Source organism: Glarea lozoyensis (genome assembly GCF_000409485.1).
Source record: "Glarea lozoyensis ATCC 20868 chromosome Unknown GLAREA14, whole genome shotgun sequence".
NCBI classification, from domain to species: Eukaryota; Fungi; Ascomycota; class Leotiomycetes; order Helotiales; family Helotiaceae; genus Glarea; species Glarea lozoyensis.
The window spans coordinates 2,081,667-2,098,005 of record NW_007360988.1 but is presented as its reverse complement, the minus strand read 5'-3'; the positions used below and the strand labels follow the sequence as shown (position 1 = coordinate 2,098,005).

General features: G+C 45.2%; 5 protein-coding genes across 5 annotated transcripts; 4 read left to right on the top strand and 1 right to left on the bottom strand.

Annotated features, from left to right (window-relative positions):
- Positions 1-271: 271 nt before the first annotated feature.
- On the bottom strand, positions 272-1,466 carry GLAREA_07281 (uncharacterized protein; the record flags this gene model as incomplete). Its single annotated transcript, XM_008081229.1, has 3 exons — positions 272-490; positions 604-686; positions 1,010-1,466. 3 exons carry the CDS (start codon positions 1,464-1,466, stop codon positions 272-274), a joined length of 759 nt encoding a protein of 252 aa, XP_008079420.1.
- Positions 1,467-3,131: 1,665 nt separating this feature from the next.
- GLAREA_07280 (uncharacterized protein) lies at positions 3,132-3,560 on the top strand (the record flags this gene model as incomplete). The annotated part of the gene is made up of 1 exon (XM_008081228.1): positions 3,132-3,560. One exon carries the CDS (start codon positions 3,132-3,134, stop codon positions 3,558-3,560), a length of 429 nt encoding a protein of 142 aa, XP_008079419.1.
- Positions 3,561-6,581: 3,021 nt separating this feature from the next.
- On the top strand, positions 6,582-7,709 carry GLAREA_07279 (uncharacterized protein; the record flags this gene model as incomplete). Its single annotated transcript, XM_008081227.1, has 3 exons — positions 6,582-6,621; positions 6,812-7,132; positions 7,315-7,709. The coding sequence occupies 3 exons, from the start codon at positions 6,582-6,584 to the stop codon at positions 7,707-7,709; spliced, it is 756 nt and encodes a 251-aa protein (XP_008079418.1).
- A 3,490-nt stretch (positions 7,710-11,199) lies between these two features.
- On the top strand, positions 11,200-12,201 carry GLAREA_07278 (uncharacterized protein; the record flags this gene model as incomplete). The annotated part of the gene is made up of 1 exon (XM_008081226.1): positions 11,200-12,201. One exon carries the CDS (start codon positions 11,200-11,202, stop codon positions 12,199-12,201), a length of 1,002 nt encoding a protein of 333 aa, XP_008079417.1.
- Positions 12,202-13,184: 983 nt separating this feature from the next.
- GLAREA_07277 (PRTase-like protein) lies at positions 13,185-15,245 on the top strand (the record flags this gene model as incomplete). Its single annotated transcript, XM_008081225.1, has 1 exon — positions 13,185-15,245. One exon carries the CDS (start codon positions 13,185-13,187, stop codon positions 15,243-15,245), a length of 2,061 nt encoding a protein of 686 aa, XP_008079416.1.
- Positions 15,246-16,339: the final 1,094 nt, after the last annotated feature.

The following is a 16,339-nucleotide window of genomic DNA, read 5'->3' as shown; positions in this document are numbered from 1 at the left end:
GGAACACGACTCACCTTTTATCCGGCATACGTCTTGAAGCTTAGTTTAAGGCCCTGGCTATAGATAATTGAATAGTAAGAATATTGCCCTTCCTTTGGCAGAGCATTCCAGAGTCAGCACGTCGATCCCCGCCGCTGTACTATATTGTCTAGGAGAGGAGACAGGAGTGTGAGTACGTCTTAGTTTGTATTTGATATTTTTGACAAAGTCTATTTCAATTTGAAACAAAACATAAGTGGAGGACTTTTATATCCTTACATCCAGAACCCTTTTACAAAAATGGCTCTTCAAGCAAAGGTGGATCAGCGTCACGGCCCTCCTTTCCTGGTTTTCTCACATCCAATCCAATACGGATACAGTATCCTAAATTTCCATTTTCATTGCACGAGTCACGCCTCCAACTGCGGTGTGATTCTGTCCACCAACATTTGCCCCACATTCCGGGCAACGAGCCAGTTCCATTGGCATCCCGCAACTCACTAATTGCAAACTGGTCAGAAATCAGCGGATGTTAAAAGCATCAACCCATGAACTTACGGGATGTCTATTCTCGCAATTATACTAATGACCCGAATGACTCGCAATGCCCTGAGACCCACTAACCATCGCAGCTTTGATCGCGTTAATCTCCTCTGCTGTGATTTCTCTATACGATTCTTTCTTCATTAGACGTATCGACTCCTCGACTGCATTACGTAAGCTTTTAGCGTTCTGAAATTGCTGCTAGCAAACTTCTCGAGCATCCTCTAACAACTGTTTAGCCATCGCCGTATGAATTGCGGCTTTTTCAAGGTTTATTTTACCAGAATAATAAAAGATCTCGAATAAGCGCGATATACTTGTATAGAACAGTGACACTTCATCAGCTAGCTTCGGTAGATTCTCGACCTGGCATTCCTCAATAAAGATTTTGCAGTTCTAGAAGAATGGAACTGCAAGTAGGTCAGGAGCTCCGCCAGGGATCTTGATTGAAGACTTGGTGGATATTGATTTTAATGCTTAAGCAAACATAAATTTCTCATTAAGGATGTAAAATTCGGTCTTGATCTGAACCATTCGACCACCCATAGTAACTCGACGATCACGCGGGAGAACTGTGCGGCGTTCGTGATCGACATATTCGTTATAAGTGTATCGACGGATGCAGTAGCGGCAGCGGTCTTTCTTGCTGCGTGGACTGTAGCGTCATGGAGCTTTTGCGCTGGTTGATGGCTATCAGCGACGCTATTGCGAAAGACTTCAATGGCGCCCTCAAGCTTCCTGAATTCTGTATCTCGTTCTTTTAAAATTCTAGTGATTTCCGAAAACTTTGCCTGAGTGAGGCTTGGAGTCACATGGGTTCTGGCTTGACGGATTGGCCGCATAATATCCTCTCGAGTTGTCCCGAGGCTTCGCTCCAGTGTGGCAATCTGCTGCTCTAACTCCCGAAGCTCCTCTCTTCCAGTTGTGAGGAAGCGTTTGGACATCTCATCAATGACAGCCCTATTGATGACCCTGTTGAATGTTGAGTTTAACACATTGATTTGTTTACAGTGCCACTATACGCAAAAGCTCACATATGTTTGTAGGCATTTAATAAATGACCAACACAAGGTCCCGATCAAATTACGAAAGCAGTTTCAGGAGTATATCAAAGGGCATCCATTTCAATATGATTATGCCAGTGTGCAATTGCCCAACGACGGTTCAGCCCCACAGCCCATCATTCCCGTGTTAGATGGGTATAAATGTAAGGTTTGCCAATTCAAACCCACGGGCGGGATACAGCCAGGCAGCATTGTAATAAGGACCATAGCCAGAAGAAGATGGCAGATGAGGATATATTTAAATTGGTCAAATTACAATGTTGATTTAGGGTAAAGAGAGGGAGATTTTGGATCGTCAACGAAGCCAAAGGGCAAGAGCAGGAGCGCCAGGCACGTCGAGCCATGACACGCAGGTGAAGAAACCGATCATTCCTACGATAACGGCGATAATAGTTAGGAGGACAAAAGCGACCAGGATAATATCGACGACCATATTGTCCAGGACATTTAGAAATGGAAGGGCGAGGCCCAGGAGCCCGCCATTGAAATGGATTCCCGGTTACAGTATACCAAATGGAATGAGGTGTTAAGCCAGTCCAAGCACGATTTGGTCAAAACATTCCAGTATGCCGGAGTGCCCAACCCCCACGAACCGCAATTAAAGCGTTTATTACGTGCTTGGAATCGAATTTTGGAGCGTTGTTTGAACACAATGAAAGCGATAGACGACAGGACGTGTTAAAGTGGTGGATCAGCGCCTATTTGAATTACCACAAAATGCTAAAAGTATTGATAAGTATAAGTTAGTGGGGTTTTTACATGTTTTATTTGTTATATGTTATGTACGGCGCCATTAGAAAATCATACAGATGAAACAGGTATGTTATTAGATTGTTTTTTATTAGTTCAAATATAATTTCTAAAATATAATATAAAATTTGACCATGACCACAGAAATCGGATTGAAATACACCAACGCACAATGGAAATGTATCCAAAGAATTCGGAGTAAATTAGATGAGAAGTGATTCGGCAGATGATGACACCGAAGATCGACCATTGACAAATGTATTGATGTGTTTGTGTATGTTGACAGTGATGCATGACACCAGCCGAATTGGATTGTACCCTTGTACGTAAGGTAATAGTCGGTGGATCCTCCTCTTGCGCGTCCGCTTAGAGTCGGGGAAAGAGCCCAAACAGGTGTAAAATCACCACTTTTTGTATACGATTTAGAAACCCCTTTTTCGAAATTTTCGAGGTCGAAAATTTGTATGAAAATCGTGATTTTGCACCTATTTGGGCTGGGACACTTACTTTCCTGGGACACTTGCTTTCCCCGACTCTAAGCGGACGCGCAAGAGGAGGATCCACCGACTATTACGCTAAAACATTCTTTCTTCGAAAATAACTAACCCCACTTATTAAGCGATCCTTGCATGAAGCTTTGCCACTTTCAATAAAGCGAGTGCCGGGGTAGTGTTCCGATGGACAGCGCTTCCTCTCTCTAGCACTTGTTATTATCTACGTTTTTCGTTGTTACGCGCCGTCGCTTCTTCCAACTTCGTCTCATCCTTTCCTGTCGCTAACCACAACTTAGGCGAGATGTCGACCGCTGACTGGAACCATATTGAGCTTACTGAGACGATTTCTCAGGCTTTCCCATTCCAGAACACGCAAACCTTGGCTGACAAAGAGAACGATGCATGCCTCTGGTCTAAGACTCCCATGCAACAGTTTCGTCTAGGAATAGATGCTCAAGTCTATCTCGACGGCCTCTTCAATGATTTAGATAAGCATCCGGAGCGGAAATATCAAACTCTGAAAAAAGCGACACAGAACCCAAGCTACGGAAAGAGCTGTACGGACTCCAAATGGGGCACAGAAGACATCTCCCGATCCAACGCGGGAAATCTAGAAGATAATGAAATTCGACGTGTAGCAGCTGCAAGACTTCGCCAGTCTGCTCGGGATATCGGCTCCTGGACACCAGGATATGACTGCGACGGCTCAAAAGAAGGTCGTTCCACATGAAAGAATTAGTGAGGACGTTCGTCACTGCTGTGCGAGATCTTCAAGCTGAGAACAATGAGCTTTCTCATCAGTTTACGAAGATGCGCCAAAATACTACCATGATAGTTAGTAGCAAAATTTCACCAGTGACCCTCCGAACAATCATCATGATGCGAGTCGTGGAAGCAAACTTTGGACCACCTACTCGAATCAACGACCAACTCTGCTTTTCACTGAGATGGGTAACTTAACCCCCATCCACATTGATGCACTTGATGCCACTTTAACTCCGGGTCGTGCCAACCTACTGGGTCCCCTTTTTCCAAGTGGTACGGCATATAAAGATCTTTACGATGGGATTTATATTCATACTTGCACAAAGTGTTTCAAACCAAAATTCCGGCTTAACAAAGCCAATCGCAACCCTCTTTTCCGCAACTTGAACGAATATCCCAAGCTAGGAGATATGCTATCTTATGGAGAGATTTGCTCATCATGTGGCCTGGAGACTCTCCTTCGGGCCATTTGGCAGGACTGGTGGCACAATCTAGGGAATATGGTGTGGTTAAAGCATGATTGGGATCGAAATTGCTGTGCCTTCGATATTATGTGTGAAGAGGATCTAGTAAGTATCTTAGACTCCCTCGGCTGTCAGGATGTAAACAATGTCGATGATTATGTCAAAAGGTATTCCCTCCCACGCCTTGTCTGATGTGTATAAAGCTCACGTTATAGGTTTAAGAAGGCGACGAAATACCGAGAGGCCCTAAAAAGCCTTGATCGGCGGCCGAATGCCGCAGAGCTAGATGCGGCTGCAGATCTCCACGCACATCTTATAAACCAAGGTCGCATGCGCAACTTTTTCGATGCTCCGATCAAAATAGGGCAAGACGGCAGAGTATCCAAATTCTGTCCCGGACCAATTATTGTAGGCGATATGGGCTGTGACAACTTCAAAGTTCCAATTTTTCTAAGCCTATTTCGACGGCTGAGAACCCCGAAGGAATGTATAGTGTGCACTGAAGAGAAGAATGAAGTTGACTACGGAAACTTAGATCAATGGAGGGAAGATTACGCCTGCACTGGGATGTGGATGTGGAGCGTGTTAGAGTATCCCACAAGCGCGATACAACAATGTGATCATCCATTGGACGTCTGTCGAGTCTGTATGGCACAACATATTTCTACGTTGATTGAGGGCGGTGAAGTTGATCGCATCATGTGCCCTCAGTGCAATCGAGTTCTTTTATTCGAGGAAATTCGGATGTTAGGCCGGTCAGATACATTCGAAAGGTCACTATGAATACCAATAAACCTATATTCCTATAAAGATCTAGCCTAACAAGCATCGCAGATACGAAAAGATGCTCCTCCGGCGGGCTCTCTCCTCGCAGCCTAATTTCCGCTGGTGCCTATCGCCAACATGTGAAAATGGCCAAGTACATGAAGATGTCGATATGTCGCTAGCGGCAATCCAATGTATGGAGTGCAGTTTCCAAATGTGCTTCAGACACCAAGGGCCATGGCATTCGGGTATCACATGCGCGGAATTCGACAGCGATCCGAAATTCGTACAGACGCAGGAATATATCATGACCAACACTAAAGCTTGTCCAGGCTGCGGAGCTAGAATTGAAAAGGGGCCAGGTTGTTTTCACATGACATGTAAGATAGTTCTTGATACCAAAGGCCTCTGGATGTCTTCTCCTTTTCTCAGTATAGCGTATAATAGCCCTCAGCATACCAGTAAGAATATGTATCTAACTCCAAATTTCTACAGGCTCGTCTTGCAAACACGAATTTTGCTGGGAATGTCTGGCCAACTGGCAAGGCGTCCGGAACAATCGCCTGGCCCATAGTACTGGCTGCTATTTCCGAGACAACGCCGTCCATCCGACGGCCATCATGGGGACTAATGTTCCGATGTTACAGGCTTGATGACTGAGTTTCTTGACTGTTTATTCCTTAACGATGTTCATTGAGCTGAGATCTGTGTAGTTTTCTTTGAAGGCATGTCGTATAGGAGGGGTTCTCTAGTAGTTTCGTGAAATCTCAAAAAGCATTAATGTTGCCACTTGTATTTATCTAGAATTATCCGGCAACACTTAGCGCTTCCTTCTCACTTTCTACCGTCAGTCCAAGCTTCCTACATATATGCCTTTCGTACCTGAAGCGATTCTAGTGTCCCAAATATTCAAAGGGCGACGACAAGGTCACGGTACGCTCCGAAGGAAATGCAAGCATTGCAGCAGATGTGCTCGCCGCTCTCTCCTCATTTTACACAATGCTCCGTACGTCAGGGTAAAATTTTCCTCAGAATAGAGAGTAGAGCTAACTACTTAGAAGGCGTCGAGGAATTATCTGAAGTAAGTGAATTGAAAAAGAGACAAACAATGCGATTCAGCGCACTGAGCCTGCAGTCATACGTACGCTTTACACAATTCGGCCCAGGCTTATAAAGGTGTGTTAAAATGCAGATGCTCTCGCCTCTCATCGAACATGTGTCATGGATAGGCACTCGCAATTGCAGTTCATAGCCTAAATGATTAAGCTAAGCAAACTATGCTCGACCTGTGGGGACATGTTTAATGGCTTAGCGCTTAGAAGATAATGTTGACCGAGTATGACAAGAATTCTAAATGAATTTAAGCCCAACCTTACATAATTCTTAATTCTACCAAACTTGGCTATTTCGGTCGTGCTGGCGACCAAATTGGCCGCCTCATGCCGTGCAACACCATGTTTCTTATAGTTGGTCTTCATTCCCGCAACAGCTCACCGAAGCGAGTGCCTTGTGTAAACCTCTCGACCCCGCAGCGGCTCCACAGCCTCATCTTCAATTTCCTTTTTGCTCTCGGAAAAACACTGTTCTTGTTTGTATAATAACTTGTCGTGGCAGAACTACTCAGTATCGTAACTTGCTACTGGCCTACGATCACATCATCTCCGTTTTGCAGCCATATCAACCGGGTCTACCCAGAAGTTTCAAAACACAAGCGCACACAGCGGGATAAGTGTGATATCATGACTAGAAAGTACAGAATGGCGAGTAATGAGGCACTGTGCCAGATGATAATTGGAGGTACGACCACACCAAGGATTTTATATTCGACAACACACAACCTTTCACCCGATCTACACTGACAAAATTCCAGATCCTAATCAAGTAACCACTATCAACTTCATCGACTAACCTCTAGACCTAAGTCAATGCCTAGAGGATTTGAGACTGAAATGGGTTACTGCTCTGATAGCCGATCTATCCTGAAAAGAAAACGAAACCTACCTAAACGACATCCGTGACTGGAAAATCCTCATTAACGGCGATGGTTCTATCACAAACCTCGCTATAGACTCCTACGACATCATCGAGCTACGCACCCAAGATCTACCTATCCGAGAGTATCTAGCACGATTCCGACTCCCGAAACAAATCGAGGATCGTCTCCCCTCCCGCCTCGAGAAGATTGAGCGTAAAGAACTCTTTGCGTTAGGAGGTCTTACGTATCATCTCATCACCGGCAAACAATTTTTCCACGATGTAGAAACAGGTCTAGAGAGTGCTTCTATTATCGAGAAACGCTTCGTAGCTGGTGATTTCCCGGATAATATCTAGGCTTATCCTATAGCGGTTAGGATTCTGGGGTGCTGGTGTCCGAGATTCGCTGAGGATCTAGTGAAGGCGAGACTTGAGATGGAGAAAGGTATAACCAATCCCCTTAGCCATTTCCTTAACGCTATAGCTCATTCAAATATCCAACTAACCCTCTCCCAGTCACCGAAGACCGCGCCAAACCAGACGTAACCAAGAAAAAATTCCTCCTAGGAGCCCAAATCCTCGGCGGCGTAGCATGTCTCATCGGCGCCCTCGCCGTCCCCTTGATTCTTCCCCTCGTAGGCTTTAGATCTCTAGGCGTTGTAGGCGGATCGGCCGCTACGGCATGGCAATCTGGTATCGGTGCCGTGAGTTTATTTACGTTTTTGATAAGTGCTAGGGCGGGAGGGGCGGCTACTTCGGCGGTGTTTATAGCGACTAGTGTTACTTGTGCGTCGTTGTTTGTTACTACGACGGGAGCGGGGCTATTTGATAGGGAGAGGAGTGAGATTGAGGTGATGGGGTTGAGGGAGCATTTTTTGGCGGCTTGGCGGAGGCATATAGGGGATGAGTAGTGTGGAGATGGTGAGCAGGAGAGGTGATAGGGGATTTGAGGACTTGTTAGGTGGAGGTGAAACAGTATGTGGCCCTACTTTGGAACTCCACAAGCATACTATACCAGAAGACTGCGATGATTTCATCCAACAAACCATGACCAGCTCCCAAAACTTCCTATCCATTCCCAACATTCTCAAACAAACACCACCGACCATTTCCCCACCCCCTAACAACCCAACTCACCATCTCTAAAATATCCCACCACAACCCACGGCAAAACCTCAACCCTCCCATCCTCATGTACCAAAACACTATTCATCTCATCCACCCCTCTTAAATATTGATTAACAAATCACCTCTGCTACAATCCTATCTTTCCCTCACTCTCAGCAACCCGCAGGGTATCCCCACCAATATACGCCCGTACGGCTTCCAAGAAGCCACTAGATTTCTGTGCAACGAAATGCGTGCGCTCTCTCCGTATAGATGATGGAAACGAAGATATTTGCGATAAAAATACCTTCGTTACTGAAATGGAGATGTTGGCGTACGGTTTTGAGCAGGATGATGCGTTCGTAGGTTATGTAGGCGGGGACGATGCGTGATTTGAGGCTGGGGTTAGGGTTTAGGAATTGGCCATGACCTAGGGTTGTGGATATGTTGTTTTAAGCTTCGGGGGCTCTTAGGTTGGCTATTTTGGGGATGGATATTTGGGTCGTCTTGGTATGGAGAGGCCTTTTGTAATAAGTGCTAAATATACTTAATGGAATTTTGGAAAGTTAGTATCTCTTGTATTAATTCTCGTAATGATTTAGAGCGTCTGACTTATTGTTGTACTTACAAGTTGTTTTCAACTGACGAAAGTTGTTGTAGACAGCCTTATTTGCTTAATCGTGTTTGCGACATTATCGAATTATTGACTATTGAGGAGTGGAGTGTTTAGTATAGTTGGAAGCGGGGATCGAGGAGCTATTAGTCGACGTAGACGATTAGGAAATATAAATAGGAAGAAATATATAAAATTTCGTGTCGTATTACGCTTCTATCTACGGTCGCGATCTAGTGTAGGATATCGTTACGTGAGATATAGGAATTACTAAATAGAAGAATTAGAAAACGCGTCGTAATCTGTCTATTTCGATAACATTATAGCTCTGTAAATAGAATTAGTCGGCGTATACCTGGTATAGAACGTATACAATAGTACCTACCTTACTCTAGCGGCATAGATATAGCGATAGGAAATTCGTAATAGATATAAAAGTTAAAGATATATTATAGTAATTAAAGGTAATTAGGAGACGAATCTTATAACGGGAGGTAGGTAGCTAGCTAGGTAGTCACGTAGTCGTGTTATATAGGGGGGTGTTGTATATAGGTATATCTAAAAAGATCTTAGGTAATAGTTCCCGAAGGAGAAGGTGGAGAACTCGAATAGCTCCTCTCTCCCCTTATAATCCCGATATCTAGAGCAATAGGCGTCTTCGCGGTACCTTATATTAATCCGATTCGTCCTAAGGATTTTTGCTTTTTAGAATCTCGACGGCTTCGACGTTAATGTATTGTTATAATGAGGTTAGAAACCTATCACGGCTCGGTTCGCCTTACTATTGCCTAAGAACGTCATTAGTCTAGACAAGTACATCAGGAGAATTGGCCGACAGGCGGAATAGATGTATTATACAATTCGGATCTGTTACAGTAAACGCCTTGTTTAACACTAGCAACTATACTAATTGCTTTTTTGGAACCTGTTTACGAGAAAGTTTCGGTTAACAGTTCTACTAACAATAATCTATAATATGAGCGACCAACTTTGGACTCACTTCAGAATAGTAGGAAAACCATCCTTTGAAACATTTTTTGGTGGGCTGCGTTGGCGCGGACGGGCAGCTACCAGGTCGACTAGCCGTTACTAAAAGTTCAAGCGTACAAGAGCCCTCCAGACCGGTATCGTGAAGGCAAAGGATAATCGCATTAGTATACAAGAATATCGTAAACGAGAACATTATAAATAGATGAAATGGCTTTAGCCTTAGGTTTATAGGTAGGACGGGCGCTTTCCTAAAGTGACTTCCGATAACAATTCTTTATAGAGAAATCACCTTGTGAGTATAATCAATACGTGTTATTATATCTCCTAATACAGAATGCTAATTCATGGCTTAGAACGCGCTTCAAGACGCTCCCTAAGCTTAAGTCAACTATTAGTAACTAAGTCTCCTCCGTCTACCAGCACGAGCCGTCTAAATACTAATCTTGCTAAATGGATTCTAGGTTCGCAAAGCAAGCCAGCATTAATACCAGACTCGAACAAAAAGACGTTGGACCCAACGAAAAGCACTCCTCTTTACTAAAAACTTCAAATAGCTACGTCGTTCTTATCTACATCACTTGTAAACGAGTTGTTTTACTCACCTCCCTTCGACAAGAGATCTTCTGTAAGGGTGGTTTAGTCAGCAATCTTTTCGCTCCTACGATATGCGCCTTATACGAGCTAAAGGACAATCTAAAGAGCTGGAGCCAGATCTCCGTCAACAACAGCTTAATAATTTCTTGGGGTCCGTACTTGGTTATGACGACATACGTTCACGGTGAGCTAGATGAGAGCCTCGAGCTGGATGCATCGCGTGATGGGACTGAAGTACTTTGGCCGGTAGAGCTTAAGCGGCTCAACTTTCGGAGGGAGAACCCATGCTTGTAGTGTTTTGACACACCCGAAGGAAGACGTGTTGGTGGAGGTTCTGTCATCTGTCGAGAGCGGGTTCTTTCATTTGGGGTGAATATTCAGTGATTGACTGGGAAACGGCTGATGTCCAAACATCCACTCAATGTTTGGTGAAGAATTTGGACGTATCAGATGCCACATAATAGCAATTATACTTCTATTCTACTAAGACTAGCAAACAGGAAGGCAAACTGAAAACGTGTCTCTGCTACGCAGTATAAAGGGATATCTTCAGCGAGATTATTTGAAAAACGCTAGATACAGACTACATCAAACGTCTCCCACTCACTTTCGAGCTGCTGCATTACCAAAGTGCTTCATTTATTCCCAAAATTGGGCAAAGATCCCTGAGCCTTACCGACTCAAGTGGGAGAACCAAGAAGACAATACTTGGAACGACGTGGACTTCATGCGCTATCGTTTTGTTCAGAATACATACGATACGGTTACTGAACCCACCGAATTTTTAGCCTTGGAGATACTATGAACAAAATGGACTCCCTGCAAATCATGGAGTACCTTCTACCACTTGGTTCCAACCCAGCGCTTGGAAATTACTGCTGTAGACAACCAGCTGATAACATCATTTCGTTCTGGTGTGTGGAAATGAATATCGTTTGCTCATTTTCAATTGATCTTCTGAGTCTAATATATCATAGATCAAACATTTTCGGGAAGCTTCTTTTTGACCCATGGATCGAGCACGTCTTCGTTGAGAAGCTTACAATTGATCAAAGAATGGTACTCGGGACTGCGAGAAAAATCATGACGCCTGCAGAATGAAGAATAATGACGACATTCCAACACATCTGATTGAAATTGGAACAACAGAGTGGCGACTCTGTCATACTGCTAAGGAAGCACGTACAAAACGTGTCAAATTCGTCGCCTTGAGTTACAGGTCACTAAATGTACCATTCATACGTTCTTTAACGTCGACAGAACCCCATTTTTTGAAGAGGCCAGAAAATCTTTGCCCTCCCTCAACTCTTCCAGGATGCAATGGAAGTTGCTGTCTACCTAGGAGTTCGCCGGAAGATTGGTCATATGAAAGTGCGAGAATGACAAATGTCTACGCCAACTCCTATTGCACAATTGCTGCTGCAGCTTCAGTAGATCCTAACAATAGCCTTTTCAAAGAGAGAAGCCTAGAGGACATCCTACCAGGGATTGCTGAATGCAACACGACTCAAGGCAACGTCCCTGTCATTGGGACTTTTGCCATACTAGAAAGAGACTCATGGGATAGAGAATTTAAGGCCTCTGTGCTTCAATTACGCGGATGGTGCTTTCAAGAACGAATTCGTGCGCCCAGAACAATCCACTTTGCCACTCCACAGCTCTTATGGGAATGCGATGCCATCCTCCAGAACGAAATCTTTCGGAATAAGTTTCCATATCCCAGGCTAGCACCAACTATCCGCGTACCATCCATACGGCAGTCAGACCAAAATGAGAACGACATTCTCGCGAGTGGGATTGTCTTCAAGGAATGGGCGAATATAATCGAAAGCTACAGCCGGTGTGCTTTGACTAAAGCGAATGACAAGCTCGTTACCATTTCAGGCTTGACATCTCTCTATCATAAGAGAACTAACGATAATTACTTCGCCGAAATATGGCAATATAATCTGCTCGTTTACTTGTTGTGGATATCTGGCCCCTCTCGCAACTGGGAAAGACCGTATGGAGACTCTATTGGAGCTAATCCTGCGGAGATATTCAACCGATGCACCAGTTCATTCATATGTTCCACCTTCATCTTCATGGGCGAGCCATGACAAGGGAGTCTACTTCAGGCCCATCGGTGCTGCAGGCCTGTCCTATATATGGTCAAGAAAGCTGGTCATTAATACAGTGAGGCCAACTGCGAGCCTTGTTTGTATCATTGGATATGGAATTAGAAGATTTGCCCTTAACTTTGGATGAATCTGAATCATATCTAAACTTCGTTTAAAGAGTGGCTTGAATCTGTCATAAATCTACTTATATTGTCAAAAATCAGGAGTTGGACTGGCGCACAATTTGCTCCGTGGCACCTTCCGAGTTAGTCAGGAACCAAAGCTACATAGAGTGTGCGCGAATTAAGCAGTCTTTGCCCATGAGATTGTCTCGTTTGTTTGGGATCATCTCGGCTTTTGACGATCTCCACTGAGGTGGCCTCACGATGCCGCCTCTGCGTCGCGCTTCCCCCAATGCTTGTCAAGAATAAGCCAACATGTAACAGCCAATTCCACTTATCTACGAAAAAGATTGATACATATTCTATTACAATAGTACAGAAAAGTGTTCTCTCGGCTAGCCACGAGTTTGCGTACTCAAAAAATTGTTGTCGTAAAATAAGTAATCTATTGTCTTGATTTTGGCTTTAGGCTGGGGCTGCTCATTCGGCTAAGGAAGGCTATGGCAGCCTTCCGTTAATACACAACCCTGCCCTATCAACAGCCTCATGTTTACGAGGATGCGTGTATGTGGGAGTACAAGAGAAGAAGCTGCTAGGGTCCAATTTCCTAACGTCTGTTCGGTGGACCAGTCGATTGATAGCAGCAAGATAGTGGAGCTTGCACCTGTGCCCACAAATTCGTCAATACAACCAATTGCCACAACTCTTAGTCACACTGACATTCCATCTGACAAAATTTCCATGTGATAAAATGTTCTATTCTACTTATTAAACGTTAAATTAAGTGCCAGTACTCACATATTCACCATTCTTAAAAACCTAGGAAATTCCTCTCCAAAATACCAATACGCATCAAGCAGTATGTCGAAGCCAATAATAAATCCACAGCCGAAACAATCAACAGACTATCGATCTGCTCCCAACGACAATAAGCCAGTAGTTGTCGGCCTATACGGAGTTCCCGGCTCTGGTAAAACATTTCTGCTGGACCAGCTAAAGGAGGAACTCGGAACAGAGCATTTTGCGTTCTACGAAGGCTCCAAGGTAATTGCCACTCTAGTTCCTGGCGATCTTAACGGGTTCCAGAAGCTAGGAGAACTGGAGAAGGAGAAATGGCGCAAGCTTGCTATCGACACGATCAGAAAAGAGTGCGGAGAGAGCGGTCGAGTTGCAGTTGTCGCCGGACATTTCATGTTCTGGTCCGAGGAAGAAGAAGCTGGACGGCCAGTGTATACTCAAAATGACCTTGACACCTTCACACATATTCTCTACTTGGATGTTCTCCCTGAGGTCGTCGTGCAACGTCTTTTACATGACACAGAAAGAGTTCGTCCCTCCACATCCATCACCCATTTGTGCAAGTGGCAGCAGGCCGAAAAGACTCAGCTGCGCCATCTCTGCCGCAAACATAAGATTTTGTTCTCGCTTGTATCTCCACATCCGACGATGCTGAATAAAGTTTTGACCTTGCTACACGATTTTCGGCATCACACTGAGAAATACAACCTGTGCCAGGCCGAAGGCAGGCTTAAAGAGATTATTGCCGCTGGTGAGGGCCGGCTGAAGACTATGCTGGTCATGGATGCCGACAGGACATTAGCTCCGCAGGATACTGGGACGTTATTTTGGCAGAGAGTTCGCAGCTTGTCAAAGGATGATACTGATCCGCTGAAGACGCTATTCAGCAGTCCATTACTATACACGTACACTGCCTTTCGCCAGGCCGTATTGTTATATGAAGAGACGGTCGACGATGAAAAGTTCGATTCTCTCTGCCAAGATGTGGCGGCCTCTGTAACGATGTATCCCGAGTTTGTGTCCCTTTTGCAGCGGGTGGCAGGGCAGGAACACGTTGGCGCGGTAGTTGTTACCTGCGGGCTGCGTCGTGTCTGGGAGAAGGTGTTAGAGAGAGAAGGTCTCTCGAAGGAAGTGAAAGTTATTGGTGGGGGCCGTATTACCGACGGCTTTGTCGTCACAGCTGCAGTAAAAGCCGCCTTGGTCGGTCGTTTGCAAAATGCCAACCAGATATATGTCTGGGCGTTCGGAGACAGTCCGCTGGACTTGGAAATGTTAAGCAAGGCAGATCAAGCTATCGTTGTCGTTGGCCAGGAGCAGACTAGAAGCAAGACCATGGACTTGGACTTGTTTAATCTTATCCATGATGGCGGTCTTCGAGCATGTCAGGTTGTGTTACCTAGTTGTACGTCGCCACGGTTGGACACCAAGATGCTTCCCCTAATTCAGCTCACGTCGGGCGAGTTTTTTAACTCGATCCTCCATTGCCGCCGTCAAGATGCTGACATTCAAGTCCTCCATGCAACACACAGGAATGCCGCCAAGTTGCTCATGACGCCAATGCGCGATGCAACAAATGCTGGCCCGCAGCTAAGGGAAGCCCATCGCCGTGCAGGATGGTATTTAGCGACCGAATTCTTAGCCAACGTGGTCGACATTGAAGAATACCCGATTCCCCACGTCCAAGGCAATCAGACAAGCGGCTATCGCCTTTGCAATGAGCAGCAGACATTGATCGTAGCACTGATGCGTGGCGGAGAACCTATGGCCCTTGGCGTCAGCGATGCTTTTCCACTCGCTGTATTCATCCATGCCAACCATCCCGACGACATTATGCTCCATCACCTACAGGGACAGTGCAACGTAGTACTGGTGGATTCGGTTGTGAACAGCGGCAAGACGGTAATACAATTCGTGCAGCACGTCCGCAATCTACATGCCACTATTCGCATCGTAGTAGTTGCCGGCATCATCCAGGCTCAGTCGGTTTCCGGGGGCAGTCTCACCCAGGCACTCGGTCAGGTAGGGCTTAGTGTTATTGCTCTTCGTCTCTCCGAGAACAAGTTCACTGGTAGAGGCGCCACTGACACTGGCAACCGTCTGTTCAACACGACGCATCTGCCCTAGCTCTATGTATTAGCTGCAGTACAGGATTAAGGAAGGAAGGGTTTTGGATTGGCTGGATGGGCGAGTGTAAAGATGAGGACGAGGCGTGTGAAATATTGAAATGAGAGTATGTTCATTACCGAATGCTTCAGGATCAAAAATAGCTCAAGCGTGATAAGGTAACCTAGTCTTAGGCAGGTCCACCAAGTTGGTGGCTCTGCAGTTTTCCTTTCTCACTAGAAATATTTCATTATGGGAGAAGAGGCCATACTCGTCTCAGTTGACGAGCAACCCGCCCAAATTCCACTGGATTGATCTGGTAACGGGAAGCGACTTCCTTAAGCTTGTGATCTTTGCTGGGATTGACTACCTCACGGACCAGGTCGTAATTGGGAGCGTTGCAGAGCATAGCGGCCGTTCGGTAGAATTTCCAACGTGAAGTGTACTTTGCTAGCATGTACACGTACACCAGTACATGGCGAGAAGCAATAAATGGGGGTAACATCCGGACTGGAAAACCATCGTGCTGAGCTCGACTAAGGGAAAAGAAAACGTCCGATGCCTCGCTAAGCTTCTGCCATGGTGTATTTGCAGTCCGGCGCTCCCATAGTTCCTCCCGAAGTCGGTCTCGATACCAGGACGGTGGTGATTGCCGCGATAAACCCAAGATTCTGTGCCAGTGTTTAAGCAGTATATTAGGTACTGTACGCATATTCGTTTGGTGATTAATCGATTTGTAATAGACACTCTGCGTGCTGCGACGCGAAATAAGCAAGGTGATACACAACGTGACAATATTTTAGAGAGGATGGACAAATGAACGAGAAAAAAACAGATAGCCGTTGTGCGCCAAAGTGCTAGCTGACTAATGTAATGTATCATGTGATTACTTCCGCCCAGATTTTGACTCAGCGAAAACGAAACTTTTGAAATTGAACAGCAAAACCTGCATATAGCAATCCTCCTTTAGCCTCCTCTTACTCTATTCTGGCCCTCGGGTCACGATTAGCATTGGATCTAAGGATTATATACTCTCGAAGGCACTTCTTTGCAAGCAATCACGATATTTTAAACCCAGTTTTAAAGGAGACTTCAAGGAGAGGAGCCAAGATCCA